Source organism: Rhinatrema bivittatum, chromosome 7 (genome assembly GCF_901001135.1).
Source record: "Rhinatrema bivittatum chromosome 7, aRhiBiv1.1, whole genome shotgun sequence".
In the NCBI taxonomy this organism is placed as follows: domain Eukaryota; kingdom Metazoa; phylum Chordata; class Amphibia; order Gymnophiona; family Rhinatrematidae; genus Rhinatrema; species Rhinatrema bivittatum.
Genome location: NC_042621.1, coordinates 273,534,885 through 273,552,113, shown reverse-complemented (window position 1 = coordinate 273,552,113; position 17,229 = coordinate 273,534,885). Strand labels below are relative to the sequence as shown.

Here is a 17,229-nt window from a genome sequence, read left to right as displayed (position 1 = left end):
GTCCCTCCATTGTCTGTTCCCAGGGAAGGAATGTCACCGCCTGTTGCTCTCTGTTCCTTGTAAGCTCCGAGAGCCAGGCGAATGCTAGCCCCTGAGGTTCTGTCCCTGGCATACTATCTATGAAATGGAGCCTTTTTTTTGGTTTTTGCTGGGGCTTTTCTCTTGATTGCTGTGACCTATACCTTCTGAGGGTAGCTGCTAGTGGTGGAGTGGTCTCTTCTGAACCGCGGATCCTACCGCTGTGAGGGAGGGTTCTAGTCCACCTATCTCCATATCCATGGCTGAGGGACTTGAGGGGACAAGGGACCCTGCAACAGAGGTGCTGCTCTTGGGTTATAGTGGCTTTCAAGCTATATTTCCTCATTTTAGAAATATCCCTGTCTGCAGACAGGGGAGTCCTGGTTCATGCAATGATTATTCCTTTACCTGAACGCATGCTTCCTTGAAGTACTTGCAATCATGGTTGGGCTATTAATACCCAAGCTTGGTGCTTGGCAGTCTGTTCGAGATGGCCCTGCCCTGGTACTCTTTAAGTTTTCCAGGCCAGTGAGGAAATTCTGTTAGACAGGGGTTGCACTTGCGGCACCCCGGCTTCCTGTCCTAGTGGAGTATTTCTGGATTTTTTCCCGAGGGAATTTGCTCTCATTTTCAGCTGTTGCTAGTAGGCTGAGGGCTCTATCTTGGTGGGTAACTCCCTACTGGAATCGGCAGTGAGTTATTCACTTGGGGTTGGGATATACCACCTAACGACAGTCATGGTATATCTTAAGAGTATACTTGCAGGGAAAGATAAACCATATTTTCCCTATGTCTTTGCCAGGTTCTGTCCAATACTGCCTTTAGCTTTCTTCACTTGGTTGCCCAAAGTGCCTTTCTGCTCACCAATCCTGCTGTTGATCATTCTCTAAGCATTGCTTGGACTTTTCTGCCCATTGTGCCAATTAGTCACACTTCTGCAGAGACATTTTGTCCTTCGGATGTCAGTGGACTGCAGTTTCTTTCTGGGGAGTTCCTGGGGCCCCAGTTGGTTTTTTGGTTGTTTTCTAACACCGAAGGAAACTGTGCAGTCTTCATCCAAGAGCCCATCACTTGTGTACATCTCTAGGCTTTTTCCTGTACCCAGGAGGTTCTAGGCATACTTCATTGTCAGGGTTACTGATCTGAAATCCAGCTGTAATGCTTTCCATGATGCAGAGTTTGCTTCTGCTCACACTTGAATCACTCCCCTGCCTTGGGTGCTCTTGCTATGCATGAGAGTTTTGTCTCAGTCGTTTCTATGGCTTTTCTTTGTAGAACCCAACTCTTCTCCAGCCAGGTAGTACTTCTGCAATGTGCAGTTTCCCGCTTTGTCCTGTTAGCTAGGGATTCACCCATGTGTGAGGACTAACATCCTGCTGTCCTAAGAGATCACCTTAGTCCTCATGAAACCCTCCTGCCTCCCCTGGGAGTTGGTTTCTTCATGTATTAGCTATATCATGAACTGAGGGACTCTGCATAGGGGGCAGGGTGATGACTATAGCTGCATATGCTCAATAGGGTATGTTTGAATGTTCTAGAAACTGCTGTCATGGCATGAACATGCTCTGTGTACTTCATCCATTTTCAACCTCCAGGGAAGCAACTGTGCATCAGTCAACAGATATAGAGGCTGTTGTATACCATAGTGAAACTGATAATCTATAGTGCTATTCTAAATGGGGGCTAATCTATGTAGAGTTTGATTTTGCCAGGGTATGCAGGGCAAAATGTTTTTGGTGATTATAGGATGTGATTTTATTAGTTTTAAATTTGCTAAAGGCAGCACTTTTTTTTTTTGCTGGGAAAACTTTCTAAGTCTGGAATTAGCTCAGAAAGTTGGTTGATTTGTCATTGAAAAATGTTCAGTTGTGTTGAGTGTTGAATTATCCCTAATTGTGCATATACACAATTTGGTTGCAATATTTACATTCCTATCCTTTATTTTTTTAGGAAAATGGATCTCCTTTCATGCCTAAAAGTGGTCTTGCTCAGTGGGAGGCGATCTCAGGTAAAAACAAAATGCTATAGAGTAGAATTTTGTTGGAATAAACAGCCAGGGTTTTTCTTACTGCTTTTGCTTATGCTCTTTGGAAACTAAAAGCTGTGTCCTTTATGAAAAGCTGGAACCCATATGTCTTGGGGTGTTTTGTTTTTTTTTTCTTTTTAAACTTGATGTTAAAAGGAAGTTTGACTTTGTGTAAGTTGCCCTGGGATCCATGTGCACATGGTAAGTGAGTGTATTTAAACTCTCTAGACTGATTTATCACTGGGTACTAATAGTTTGAAACGAGAGTTTACATTTTTAAGACCAAGATAGGAAAAATATTTACAGAACTTGGATGCAGGACAAATCATTACTACTTCTTTTCCTTATTTCCACTTTTTGGTGTGTTTTTTGCTTTGTGACAGTCTCTTCTTCCCCCTCCCCATCAGTCTGTGTGTTCTGTGAGGGCAGAGAGAGCAGCCCTTGGCAGGTCCAGGCACCAATGTTTAGGTGCGTAGGTCAAGGTTGAGCAAACATTTTCAACCAGGCCTCCCTTCTGTTAATGCAGTTGGTTAGGGACCCCCCCCCCAAGAGGGGGGGGGGTGTCCAAGCAATCATACTGCCTACCAGCGGATCAAAGCCCCCATTTTGTTTCTCTTAAAGTTGCTGAAAGGAGTAAGCTCACACAGGCAAACACCCCACACCCGGACTGACAGAGTGAAACAGGTCCAGACGGAGACAGAAGCCCAACACCCTATCTAGACAGACAGATAAACCACCCCCAGAGAGAAGACAGACGCAGGGAGAGGCATAGATACAACACATCACACACAGACCAAAGCACATTCAAACACACTCCTGCACCCAGATACACAGGTCATATACTACAATGGAAAGAGTTGGAAAATTTTTCCAAAAAGTTAGATGACAGTCAGTGTTTGTGTGGTGTGTGTGGCTTTTTTTTTTGTTTGTTTTGGAGCTAAAGTCATACCCTGCCCAACTCTTTTTTTTTTTTTTTTTTTTTTTTCTTCTTCCTGTCACCATTTTTCTTTCTCTACTTTCCCATTTTTTAGTTTGCTTATCTTTTGTATTTTCTCATGTTTTTGATCTGCTTATTTAACTTTTTTTTTTACACTTTTTCCCTTTTTTCTCCCTCCTCCCCCCCCCCCCTCCCCCCCCCCCCCCTCCCTCTTCCCTCCACTTCCTCATTTTTTTTTCTTTTCTCCCAGTGGGCAACAGCTATGATCGTTCTCCCTGGGTAGGGACAAGGCAGCAGCAGGGACTCCTAGACTAAGATCTGAGATGTGGAATAGCACAGTGGCTGTTCCATGTCCAATTCTGCCACAGAGTAAGCAGCTCCCCATCTGAGGTCACCATTGCAGAGGCAGCTCCTCTCTGGCCCACCGAAAGGGATGCATGACTAAGCCATGGCATGCTTACAATGTCACTGTGTTCTGGCAGCTCCTACCCTCTTGAGCTTACAGTGCCTCCATGGCATGAGACAGCATAGCCGTTTTTTGTCTTCCCTGATTGGACAAATAGTGTGCGCCCCCCCCATGGGCCTCCTGAAAAGCAGCATATAAATAAATGGAAAGAAGGGGTGTATGTATATCATTTTAAAACAGACTGTATAGACAGCCTATTTTTTCTCAAGCTTATATCTTCAGAGCTGAGAGAGCAGGATAAAGTGTGTTAAGATAACCATTAACAAAAATGATCAAGGCTGCAAAATTCCTGGCGAATTGGGTCACAGGTACTGAAAATTTAACACTTTAAAGGTAGATTTTAAAAGGGCTGCACGTGTGCCCATAAACACGCTTCCCTGTACGTACCAGGATCAGTCCAGACTGCTGGGTTATGCCTCCCCTCCAGCAGATGGAGTCAGAGAAAAGCACCCCCTAGATATACCGGTGTGCCACCTGTGATCCTTCAGTATCTCTCTGACTCCAGCAGATGCAAGAGAGCATAACCTGCGGTCCTGATCCTTGTCAAACTTTACAGATATATATATATTCTTTCTGACCAAGTTTGGTTTCTGACTTTTGGCTAGATCAACTTACAAAAAAAAAAAAAAAAGGAAGATACAATAAAGGACTTTTTGGATGTATAGTGAACTTTTCGAGGGGCAGGCAGGGCATTGCCCTAAAGCCTTTATTCCCGAGACTAGTAGCTTGCCCGGTGAGCTGGGGGGAGTACTTACCGGTGGGTCGGTCACTCTCTCCCCTCTATACCATACCAGAGAAGTACAATTCCTCTGGGTGTTGACACCACTTGTACAGGGAGATTTTGTGTTTTCCCCTGTCAGTGGCTGAGAAAAAAAAAAAAGTATTGAGAGACAGAAGGGATCTAGACACAAACCTTCTCTTCACTCAGCCCTAGCCTGCCACAATCTCCCGGGCCTCCGGAGGGGGTGGAATTTCTTCACCCGACTGCTTGCTTCCATTTTCGCGCGCTTTCATGCCACGTGGGTTGACTTACAGGGCATGTGGAGAGCCGTCTGCACGGCTCTCATGTGAGGGACCTTCGGAGGCCGATTTCGGGGCAGAGCTGTGCTTCTCCATAATCACGCGGCTCCTTTAACGCTCCGGCAGCCAAGAAGCAAAGGCCTGGCCCGGCCTTGCTCTACACAGGAGTGGCGGCCATCTTGCCTGCATCAGGTGCTGATGCAGATCAGGCCTGGGAAGGAGATGTTATCCCACCTCTTTCCCCGCTGGCATTAAGCCCTCAACGACCCCGTGATTCGCAGCCTGACTCAGCCCCTCCCTCTATTTTTACCGCTGTGGGGGGGGGGCGGCCCTTAAACACCCCTTTTCCTCATAATTTGTATTGCTGCTGCATAGAGCATATATGGAGGCTGACTTGGATAATAAAGTTCCTCCTCCAGTTAGGATTTTGAGACCTGCTGCGGATCTGGGGGGTTCTGGGCCAAGACTTTCTCACGCAGCTCCGGTTCAAGAGCTCCCCATGCCCTCGGTGTCTGCGGATCTTGGCTCTCAGGGCCCCTCCACTCTGGATATGAATGATGATGTAGGCAGTGCCACGCCAATGGAGGGGATGATCCACAGGTGCTCCATTTATTCAGTAAGGAGGAATTGGATCCTTTAATTCATGTGCTTCAGGAGCTGGAAATTCCCCCGCCACCAACAGCGGTGGACCCCTCTCCTGGGGATTTGGTTTTATCAGGGCTTCGGGCTCCGCCTCAAACCTTTCCCTTTCATTCAAAGCTTTTTCAACTTGTTTCTAGGGCAGGGGTCAGGAACCTTTTTGGCTGAGAGCCATAAACGCCACATTTTAAAATGTAATTCCATGAGAGCCATACAATATGTTTAAAACTAAATACAAGTAAATGTGTGCATTTTATGTAAGATCACACTTTTAAAGTACAATAAGTCTCTGAAAATATTACACCAGGCCTTAAGACACCAATACATCTCCTATTAGGAAAACGGACCAAGTCAGGCTGCTATAGAGTCCTACACAGAAACTACACGCCAGCAGAAACCCTCACCTGAATCACGTGCTGTCCCTCACCTAACATAGAATAAAGAGACCAAAACGCATAACAAGAAGCATGCAGAAAAAACTGAATTGGAAACTGCAACAAGCCAGAGTCTCTGTATGCAGTGTAACAAAGGAAAAAAGAAACATCACCCATCCTTATAAAACAAATCAAATATAAAGTACAGTAAAACTGTACTAACAAAAAGAACATATTTCGAAACAGCTGATGAGTGGAATATCCAATAATTAAAAACTCATAAAACATTTCCAGATACCAATAAAATATTTCAAAATAGCAGACACAAAGACCCAGTAATGAAAAATAATAAGGATACAAACATTTTTTTGCTCTGCATACCTGGGAACGTTTGATATCCAGGTGTCCTGAGATTGTTCTGAATTAGCAGGAGGTGGGGTGGTTTGCTTGGAACTTTCTCCTCTCTGTCACATACCAGCGCTCTCTCTCACACTGGCTCTCAATGACACACCTATATACACATGCTCTCAGTACTCACATATACACATGTTTTTTCTCTCTCACTTATATAGGCTCTTAATTACACATTTACACACATGCTGTCTATCTTTTCACGCTTACACACACACAGGCTTTCAATCATATAAATACATGCTGTCTTTTTCTCTCACACACAGACTCTCATTCACATGCTTACAAACATGGCCTCTCTTTCTCTCATTTACACACAGGCTCTCAATCACATACTCACATGCTCCCTCACCTAAATCAGCTCTCAATCACACACAGGCACACATGATCTCTCTCTTACTTATACACACAGGCTCTTAATCATACATACACATGATTTCTCTCACACACAAAGGATCTCAATCATACACACATACTCATTCACACAAACAGGTTTTCAATCACAAGCTTACACATACAGGTTCCCAATGGTAAACTTACATTCATGCTCTCTCTCTCACAGGCAGGCTCTCAATCACAGACATACTCTCTTTCACATGTACAGGCTCTCAATCATTCACATACATGCGATCTCTCATACACACACACACACACACACACACACACACACACACAGGCCCCCTGCGGCCCGGAAGAGGAAGTGGAGAGTATCGGGTGCGTGTGCGGCAAGAAGAGGCCACGCTAGTGCGCTCGGCATCGGCTCGAAGAAAAGAAGACTGCAGCGCGGCTCGGAGGAAAATGAAGAGGTTCAACCGCGGCCGATGGGACTCCGCCTCCGCGAGGGCTGAAAATGAAGAGGTTAGCGTTGGGAGGAGGCTGCTGCTGCCGCGAGTTCCCGGGGTGGGGGAGAGAGAGAGTGAATGAGCGAGCAAGCTGTGTTTGCTCGCTCATTCACTCTCTCTCTCCCCCACCCCGGGAACTCGCGGCAGCAGCAGCCTCCTCCCAACGCTAACCTCTTCATTTTCAGCCCTCGCGGAGGCGGAGTCCCATCGGCCGCGGTTGAACCTCTTCATTTTCCTCCGAGCCGCACTGCAGTCTTCTTTTCTTCGAGCCGATGCCGAGCGCACTAGCGTGGCCTCTTCTTGACGCGCAGGCACCCGATACTCTCAACTTCCTCTTCCGGGCCGCGGGGTGGGGGGGAGAAGAGAGCACGCCGGTGCCGCTGACTCCAGCTGTCCTGCCGCGTTCCGCCCGGGCTGACAGCATTTTAAGCCCGGGCGGAGGAGGACCGGGGAGCAGCTGGGTCAGCGGGAAAGTGTGGCGACTGTCTGCGAGCCAGATGCAGCCCTCAAAAGAGCCATATCTGGCTCGCGAGCCATGGGTTCCCGACCCCTGTTCTAGGGAATGGGATTCGCCTGAAGTCTCCTTAAAGGTTAGCAGAGCCATGGAAAAGCTCTATCCGCTGCCTCAGGAATCTTTGGATCTCCTCAAAATCCCTAAAGTGGACTCTGCCATTACGGCCATAGCCAAGCACACAACGATTCCCATGAAAGGAGGGGCAGCGCTCAAGGATCTTCAGGATAGAAAGCTGGAGATTTTACTTAAGCGCATCTTTGACGTATCTGTTTTAGGGGTAAGGGCTGCTGTCTGTAGCAGCCTCATGCAGAGGGCTACCCTCCGCTGGATTCAGCAATTGCTCATGTCCCAGGACCTTCCCCCCTGGGTGAGACCGAGCAGGCGAACCACATGGTCTGCAGTTGCTTATATGGTGGATGCGTTGTATGATCTTCGGACCTCTGCGCGCACTATGTCTTTGGTGGTCTCTGCCAGGAGGCTGTTGTGGCTCCGTAACTGGTCAGCTGATGCCTCATCTAAGTCTCAACTCTATTCCTTTCCTTTCAAGGGCAAGCTGTTTGGAGACGAGCTAGAACAACTTATTAAAGCTTGGGAGACAAGGTTTACAAGCTCCTGGAGGACAAGCCCAGAACATCTCTTCTCTGGCACCTTTCGGAGCCGCTTTAGTGGCCAGCGCAGTTTCCGTTCCGGGAGGGGTGCTTCCTTTGCTTCCCGGCAGATATCGATGAGGTCTCAAACATGGGCGCATTCCTTTCGAGGCAGGCGGCTTCAGCGAGGTGGCACCTCTCACGGTTTCACGCCTAATAAGACTTCCCAATGAAGGGGCACCGGCCCATTCCTCCGTTCCGGAGATTGGGGGGGCGGCTCTCCCTATTTCGCGAGGAATGGGTCAAAATAATCTCTGACCAGTGGGTTCTAGATATTATAAATCACGGTTATGCTTTGGATTTTGCTTGCCCGCTTCGGGATCTTTTTCTGGTGTCTCCATGCGGGTCTCAGGAAAAGCAACAAGTGATTCTCCAAACACTCTCGATTGAAGGCGCTGGGAGCGATTTGTCCCGGTCCCATCAGCCGAACATCGGACTGGTCGTTACTCCATTTACTTTGTGGTTCCCAAGAAGGAGGGGTCGTTCCGGCCGATCTTGGATTTGAAGAAGGTCAACCGAATGTTGCGGATCCCGTGGTTCCGAATGGAGTTGTTGAGATCAGTCATTGCGGCCGTCCACAAGGGAGAGTGTTTGGCTTCTTTGGATTTAACAGAAGCTTACCTTCATATAGGTATACAAGAGCACTATCAAAGGTTCCTGCGGTTCATGGTGATGGGAGAGCATTACCAGTTCCGCATCCTTCTTTTTGGACTGGTAACGACTCCACGAGTTTTCACCAAGGTGATGGTTGTCGTGGTGGCGTACCTTCGACGGGAAGGGATATTGGTTCATCCCTACCTAGATGACTGGCTCATCCAAGCGAAATTGGAGGATCTCTGCAAGATGGAGATACAGTCTGTTTTGGACCACCTGCATTCCCTAAGCTGGGTCATCAATTGTGCCAAGAGCCACCTGGTGCCGTCCCAGGTACTGGAATTTCTAGGAGCGTGCTTCGACACCACGGTGGGCAAGGTTTTCCTACCACTCGTGAGGATGGAGAAGTTGATGACTCAGGTTTGGCACCTGTTGGCTCTTCCTTTGCCAACTGTGTGGGATTATTTACAGGTTCTATGGCATCTACCCTGGAGTTGGTCCCGTGGGCTTTTGCTCATATGCAATCGTTGCAGAGGGCACTCCTTTCCCGTTGGGACCCCAAGTCGGAGGGACCCCAAGTCGGAGGGATTCAATCTGCCCTTGCCATTACTGGAACCGGCAAGGACCAACCTGGATTGGTGGTTGGTCCCGCATCACTTGCTCCAGGGTGTGGATCTGGAAACTCCCTAATGGATCATAGTCACAACAGATGCCAGCCTGACAGGTTGGGGAGCAGTCTGTCAATCTCTGTCCATGCAGGGCCAGTGGTCCACTATACAAGCTCAGTGGTCCATAAATCCGTTTGGAAACCAGGGTGGTTCGTTTAGCACTGCGCCAATTTCTGCCCCTTGTCCGACACCGGGTGATCCATATCCTCTCAGACAATGCAACCACCGTGGCTTACATAAACAATCAGGGAGGTACCTGGAGTCGATGGTAGTCTCCGAAGCGGACCAGTTGATGGCCTGGGCGGAAAGCCATCTGTCCTGCATAGCGGCGTCTCATGTAGCCGGAGTGGACAACGTTCAGGTGGATTTTCTCAGCAGGCGGTGGCTAGACCCCGGAGAATGGGAACTGTCCGAAGAAGCAATGCTGCTTGTAACACACCGGTGGGGGATCCCTCAGCTGGACTTGATGGCGACGCGCCTAAACGCCAAGTCGGCTTATTTCTTCAGTTAAAGAAGGGAACACGCGTCAGAAGGAGTGGATGCTCTGGTTTTACTGTGGTCTCTCGACATTCTCCTATATGTGTTTCCTCCATGGCCTTTGGTGGGAAAGATTCTATGGCGCATAGAATCTGAGGGCCGGTTATTCTGTTGGCTCCGGAGTGGCTGAGAAGGCCGTGGTTTGCTGATCTGATCAACCTAAAGGTGGCAGGACTTTTACATCTGAGCCATCTCACGAATCTTCTGCGCCAGGGTCCAGTATATTTCGATCAGGTGCATCGCTTTTTGTCTAGCGGCTTGGCTTATGAGAGGAGGCAATTGAGAGAGAGGCTATCCGGAGGCGGTGATTACTACCCTTCTGAGGGCACGAAAGACATCTACTTCTCTTACCTATGTTAGGGTGTAGAAAGTTTTTGATTCCTGGTGTAGTGGGTTGAAGGTGTCCCCACAGCAGGCCATGATAGTTCACATTCTTGCCTTCTTACGGGACGGCTTGAAGAAAGGTTTGGCATATAGTTCGCTCAGAGTCCAGGTAGTGGCGCTAGGCTGCTTAAGAGGGAAGATTGCGGTGTCATCCGGATGTTTGTTTTTTGAGGGGAGCTAAACATTTGCACCCGCCAGTGCGGGCCGTTTGTTCTTCATGGAGTCTGAATTTGGTGCTTTGCGGCCTTTGTGGTTCTCCTTTTGAGCCTATCAAGCGGGCCACGTTGAAGGATTTAACTCTTAAAACGTATTTCTTGTGGCTATCTGTTCGACTAGATGCATCTCCGAACTCCAGGCGTTGTCATGTAGGGAGCCGTTCTTATAAATTTCGGACTCTGGAGTCTCGCTTCGGACTGTGCCGCCTTTTCTGCCAAAGGTGGTCTCGGCGTTTCACGTCAACCAGTCTGTGGCGTTACCAGCTTTTCCAGAGGTGAATAAGAGTTCACCTCAAGGACAGGATATGCGGAGACCGGACGTTTGGATTCTTCTGCGGTATTTGGAGGTGACTAATTCTTTTCGGCTGTCTGATTATCTTTTTGTCATATGGAGCAGAATGTAAGGCTTCTAAGACTACCATTGCCAGATGGCTAAAGGATGCTGTTTCAACGTACATATGTCACGGGCGTCCGGTGCCAGATGGGTTAAAGGCTCTTTCTATCAGATAGCCAGTGTGTTTCACCTCAAGAAATCTGCAGGGCTGCTACTTGAAAATCGTTGCACACGTTTGCTAGGCATTACCGATTAGATGTCCTTTGGCAGCAGTGTGCTTCGAGCGGAACTCTCCGGATCCCACCCCATTTAGGGCAGCTTGGGTACGTTCCAGCAGTCTGGACTGATCCTGGTATGTACAGGGAAAGGAAAATTGGTTCTTACCTGCTAATTTTCGTTCCTGTAGTACCAAGGATCAGTCCAGACGCCCGCCCAGCGAGGATTTGTCCAGGAGAGTCCGTTCAGCTGTTTGTTGTTTTCTATTTGCAGATCTTGGCGATTCTACAGTTCTGTATGCACACTTATACATAGTTTTTTTGCTGTTTTTTGTTTATTAAAAAAATAAATAACTGAAAGTAATAGGGCAGGTTGTTTTACTTGATCTAGTCATTGGTTCTTAAACTCATTCTGCTTTGATATTGATTGTACTGAAGGATCGCAGGTGGCACACCGGTATATCTAGGGGGTGCTTTTTAGTTTTTCTCGGACTCCATCTGCTGGAAGGGAGGCATAATCCAGCAGTCTGGAATGATCCTTGGTACTACAGGAACGAAAATTAGCAGGTAAGAACCAATTTTCCTATATCTTGCCACGCACAAAAATACATGCTAATCTTATAACCTATGCACATAGGAAAAACAATCTATACTGAAAAATTAAACTGAAAAAAGAGCAAGATAGTCATGCAGAATAAAAAAAAAAAGTGAAAGTAAAGACATTTTCCTTGGCTTCTGAAAATGACTGGTGCCTAAATTATTTTTTGTACGTTTCCACTCCTGGAAAAGATAGGACTGCTGTTTCCTGGTAATGTCATTTTTTATTTCTCATTTGAAATCTTGTCTTGCAAGAGGTTTAACTCCAAAAGCTAGTCAAGAAATGTTTTAAGTTCAATAAAAAGGTATCGCCTTGTATTCAAAAACGCATATGAATTAACTTAAAGCCAGAATATACAGAGCCACAAAGAACAATAATCTAATCATGAAGAATAAATCAAACTAGAGAATGAAAGATTATCAAAACATCCCACTTAGATGAGAAAACTATCATTTTGTGCTAATTTTCCATAACATCTACCTTAAGGACTATATCAGTTTTTAATATGTACTAGAAAATGTCACTTGATACATATTTGTCTGTCTATGGTTACAGAGGTAGTATTCAATCTTTGAGTTTTAACTATGAATATCAGTTTGTAGACTGTTGTGATCTATACATGGAACAACGGTATATAAAATATCTAAGTATTTTTGTTTTTAATCAACCATTATTTCTGTGCATATGGCTGCTAGTGTTATAGAAAAACAAATTCATTGCCAATTTCTTGTGATATGGAAAGTTTTAGAGCTTTCTGGGTGTTATTTCATGTCATGTAAATTGTGTTGAATGAATTTGTACTTTTATTGGTTTCAGTCTGCCTTTATATTTTCCAACAGATGGGTCATTGCCATCCAAGCAAACTTTGATCTTTGAGGATTCTTCTCCAAAATCGGTTGGATCTAAATTATTGCATGATAAATCAACTACAAAACCTAAAGGTGGATCCTGTCCTCCAATTTGCCTTACCTCTAAAACTTCCCTTGGTTCTGAAGGACACAAAAATCAGTCTTTCCATGGAAAAAGGAAAAGGGGAAGAATAAGCAGGAGCCTTCAGAGTTCAAGGAAATCTGGGACACGCAGTTCTGATGAAGCTTATTTGATAACATCACCTGACATGTTGAAAGATTACAAGTCTAAGTTTGGAAGCCAGGTGCAAAAACCTTTCAGTAGTGGCATGCTGCAACAAGAGAAAGCTATTGATGATAAAGCAACTGAGAAGTTTTACTTCTCAGAGAACCAGCTGGACTGTCTGTCAAAAGATGAAGACAGTGACTCTTGTTCTAGTTGTCCCTCTTCACTTTCCCTGCTGAGTTCTAACTGGAAAGCTGACCCCAGCTCTCTTGCATCTTCCAAAGAGAATCTGTTGCAAGTGTCCCCCTCGTGTCTTTCCACTGAGAGTGGTTCTAAAGCATCACCTGCTGCAAGTCGGGGAAGGACTGTTATAAATGGTTTTGCCCATACATTATCTAAAACTTGCTCAGAATTTCCCAAAGACATTAAATATATGGACCCTGCTTCTCATGATCAGACTGCTACCTTTTCTCATGCATTCAGCACAAAGACTTCCAAGCCTTCTCCACGTAAAGCGGAGGATAGTCTGCAGTCCTCAGAATCTTGTGAGCAGTCATATGTGGGAAATACTAATGGGGATAGTGCCAACTTGTATGTTATGGCAAAATCTTTGCCTCTAGTGACAAGGGATAAAGATGTGAAGTTGCCATTTATAGAGGAGAAACTTTCATCTGACAGTTGCAGCTTTTCACCAATTCCAAAGCAGAAGAGGAATAATTCTCTTAATAAGCAACTTGGGACACTATCTTCTACAGAGGAGGAACTGTCATCTGACAGTCACAGCTTTACACTTGTTCCAGAACAGAACAAATATTTCAGTAAGAGACTGAGAAGAAGACTGCAAGACAGCTTTGATAGTGAAGGCGAGGGTTTTGATTGTAATTTGGACAGTGATGAAGAAGAGATATTGAAACCTCTGCAAGAAATCATGTGCATTTCTAGACTACCTGAAGGAACCCCAGAGAAAGCATTGGAGGTTGCTTCACAACACAGTTGCACATCACCAAAGGTACTTGTAAGTGAACGTTTTGTGCATGTTTATACAGGGTAGCCCGCCTCCAATACCAGTGCATTGGAGGCAGGCTACTTTTCCATGGGCCACCCTGTGGTATATCATGTAGCTAATTTTAAGATCTTTGCAGTTGCCATTGTTGGAACAGGTTATGAAAGAAATGACTTCATGGATGTGTTTTTGTTCGGAAATTTCCTTCTGTACTTTTTGGCTTCTAGCTTAATCATAACCACCTCTGTTATGCCAGGGTTGCTCAAATGAGTCCTTCAGGCTCCCTCCCAACTAATCATGTTTATAGGATATCAGAGTATGTATGAGAGATTTTGCATGCACTACCTATGTATGCAAGCATGTCTCATATGTATTAATTAGGGATATCCTGAAAACATGACTATCTGGCAGGGCCTGAGGTCCAGTTTGAGAACCCCTGTTAGTCGATGGTATGAGTCTTCATTGTAACTGCTCTTGGGTGGTTGTTGTTTTTTTTTTTGGGGGGGGGGGTTGTCCTCTTCCCCCCCCCCCCCCCCATTTATATCCTTTTCTCAACTCCTTAATGCTATGGATACAACAGTCCATAACTGGGGGGAGCCACAAACCACCTCTCTGGAACACAGCTAATGTGGATCCCAGGTCTATCACTAGATGTCACCATTGCATGATGACTAGGGCTCCCTCCACCAGGGGGCAGTGAATAGGGGGTGTCTGCAGCATCCAATTTGTGGATGCCTCTAAGGAGGTGGTGGCTGTTCCTATCCATGGTATTTTTAAGGAGTTACTCCTCAGGATTTGGGAGCACCCAGTTTTATTGTTCTGGTCAATCAAAAAGTGGATGCTGTCTATCTGGTACAGCAAGCCTTGGGATTTTAGAGGTGTCGGCTCTCAAACACAAACATTCCCACCCTCATGCTTCACCTTCTCTGGGGCAGGAGCATAGAGCATTGGATGCCTTGGGGAGAAAAGTGTATCAGGGTGCTATGTTTGCCCCTGTGCCATTCTACCAGCTGTACATGACCCATTATAATCGGAACCTGTGGAAACAGGTTCAGGAACTGGCAAAGTGCCTGTCCCAACAGCAGCAGGACCTTGTTTTGGTGGTGGTTCAGCAGGGCCTAGAGGCTGGTAAACTCAAGGTGAGATCCACCTATGACGTGTCTGAGACAGGCAGCTGGGGTGGCAGCAGCGGGCATTGGAGGCCGCAGGATGGCCTGGCTCTGAGCATTGGACCTCCAGCCGGAGGTCCAGGAGAAATTCAGACCTACCCTGTACTGGCGAGTCTCGTCAAGGATGCAGTGGCTCAGTTGAAGGAACTGGGAAAACAGTAATGATTAGATGCCAAAAAATAGTCCAAGTATGAGCTTTATTCGATTGGAGACATTAAACTTTGTGTGTGTGTGTCCAACTCAGGCCGAGTTTCGCCCCACTTGGGGCTGCCTCAGGGGCTAAAAACAATAAATAACTACATTTAACTAAACATAACAGGACATACACAGATAAATCATTTGAAATAAATATCAACAGGTAACACACAGAATCTGAGACTGTTCAATAACACTTATAAGGACAGAAAAATAACAAAACGGGGTATGCTGGGGTACAGGAGATAAAGTGACATTGCGTGGTTTTACCTGTGTGATGATAAACTTAATGTATGTGAGTCGTCACTCATATCATTGTTTCACAGAATCACTGATAGTCTGATCTACGGATGATGAATAAAAGTAGAAAAAAAATTAGAAAAATAAAGTTTAAAAATAAAACTAACCCATCTCATTGGTAGATAAGTCACATCATAAAACGAATAGTCCAAACAAAAAAAAAAAGGTATTGGTGTCTCAAATGTCAAAATAGATTGAAACACCTACTATAAACCAAATAAATGATATGGTTAGTGTTAAAAACAATGACAGGGCATATATATGTGGTGCCTCGGAATAGTCACAAACCACAGGTTATCCCGCTTACACTTTACCTACAGCATCACTTGTAGAAAAATGAACCGAACAACGAGCCTTCATAAGATGATTCTTGCGACCTAAGACGCAACACTCAAGCTTAAATAAAGGTTTATTTTGAGCCAAGGGTGCCATTTAAAACTTGCATCAGAGAAGCAATAGCGTATCGTCTCCACTCACAAATAACAAGAACAGTTAAAGCAGTAGGATGCTGATTGACCATATAAAACCAGTTAAAATCGCGCCAAAAATGCTGTCAAACAAGCCGGCGGGCTTGGCTAAAGAGAACCTGTAAGTGAATTCTAAAAAGTATAAAATGTAAAACGGATGACAAAATGAATAAAAGAAATAGGTAAATAAAAGAAGCACACGAGATCTAGCGATGCTAAAAATTGCAATAAATAAACTCAATACTGGGACTTACATATGCAGTAAATCGGGATTGGTCACAGACCACGGGTAATCCCGCTCACAGTATTGCTTATAAAAAAAAAAAAAGTATTAATTCTTGTAAATTGAAACGCAACTCTCATTGGTTTCACTAAAAGTTGTTTATGCCCAAAGGTGCCATTTAAAACTTACTTGCATCAGAAAAGCAATAGCGTATCGTCTCCACTCACAAATAACAAGGACAGCAAGAGCAGTGAATGCAGATTCACCATTTAAATATAGTTTAAATCGCACCAAAAGTGCTGTCAATCAGAGCGGGAGGCGTGTCTAAAAGAACATGAGTAACTTTATAAAATTGCGAACTGTAAACCAGAATTAAAAACTCAAAACAGGACAATTAAAGAATAATAAAATTTACAAAACATACAAATTACTAAAAGATGATAAAAATTAAAAAACAGAAGTGTGGGACAAAATACAATAAGTGAAAAACAGATCAAATAAGATGTGTTTAATAAAACTGGATGTTAAAATATAAATATTAAAATATAAAAACATGAATGTTAAATTAAAAAAAAAAAGGCAAAAATAACTCAAAATACGAGACCATTAGCTTAGAAAATCAAAAAATTATAGACAGATAAAATCATGACAAATGTGACTATATCTACCTAGTATTGATTATAAAAAGACAGAGTAATCTATTTCTAAATTCAACCCATTGGGTTCCATAGTTTTAAATTCAAAGATGTATTTTTGTTCTAATTGTAATAAATTATCTAGATCACCACCACGCCAATTAGGAATTAATTGTTAAACACAAAATTTGTAATCAAAATTGTGATTCATCTGTATTGTATGTTGGACCAGCAGACTAGACTCTATTCTTCTTTTAATGCTATTCTTATGTTCTATAATCAGTTTATTAAGTTGTCTTATGGTTTTCCCAACATAAGCTTTATTGCAAGTACAAAGTGCCAAATACACTACCCCTTTGGTTTTGCAGTTGGTGAAAGATTCTAATTTAAATTCTTTATTCATTCCCGGAATCTGTAAATACGTGACCTTCATATTCACTGAACAGTTACCACAAGGATGATGTCCTGGTGGTCTTTTATCTATGGGTTTATTGATTGGTAGGGCGGATGGGGAAACTAATTCTTTAATATTCTTCTCTCTTTTGTTGGCTACCATGAGGTTTTTCTACTTAAAACAAGGTAACAATTGCAGAACTGACCAGTGTTAAGGATATTCGTAATCTGAAAAGACGTGTGTGTGTGTATATGTAATCGGACAAACGATCCGTTCAGTTGGTTTCTTACCTTTGTTACTGAGTAACGCATTCCGACTCATTTGAGATGC

The 17,229-nt window shown here is 44.6% G+C and overlaps 1 protein-coding gene across 5 annotated transcripts in view; it reads left to right on the top strand.

Annotated features, from left to right (window-relative positions):
- Positions 1-17,229, top strand: part of SLF2 (SMC5-SMC6 complex localization factor 2) — a 226,523-nt gene that overhangs the window by 40,622 nt on the left and 168,672 nt on the right. For all 5 annotated transcript variants that reach the window (XM_029610261.1, XM_029610260.1, XM_029610262.1 and 2 more), the window contains exons 4-5: positions 1,969-2,026; positions 12,279-13,522. In XM_029610261.1, the coding sequence (XP_029466121.1) occupies positions 1,969-2,026; positions 12,279-13,522 (1,302 nt within the window). The remainder of the gene's footprint in view (positions 1-1,968; positions 2,027-12,278; positions 13,523-17,229) is intronic.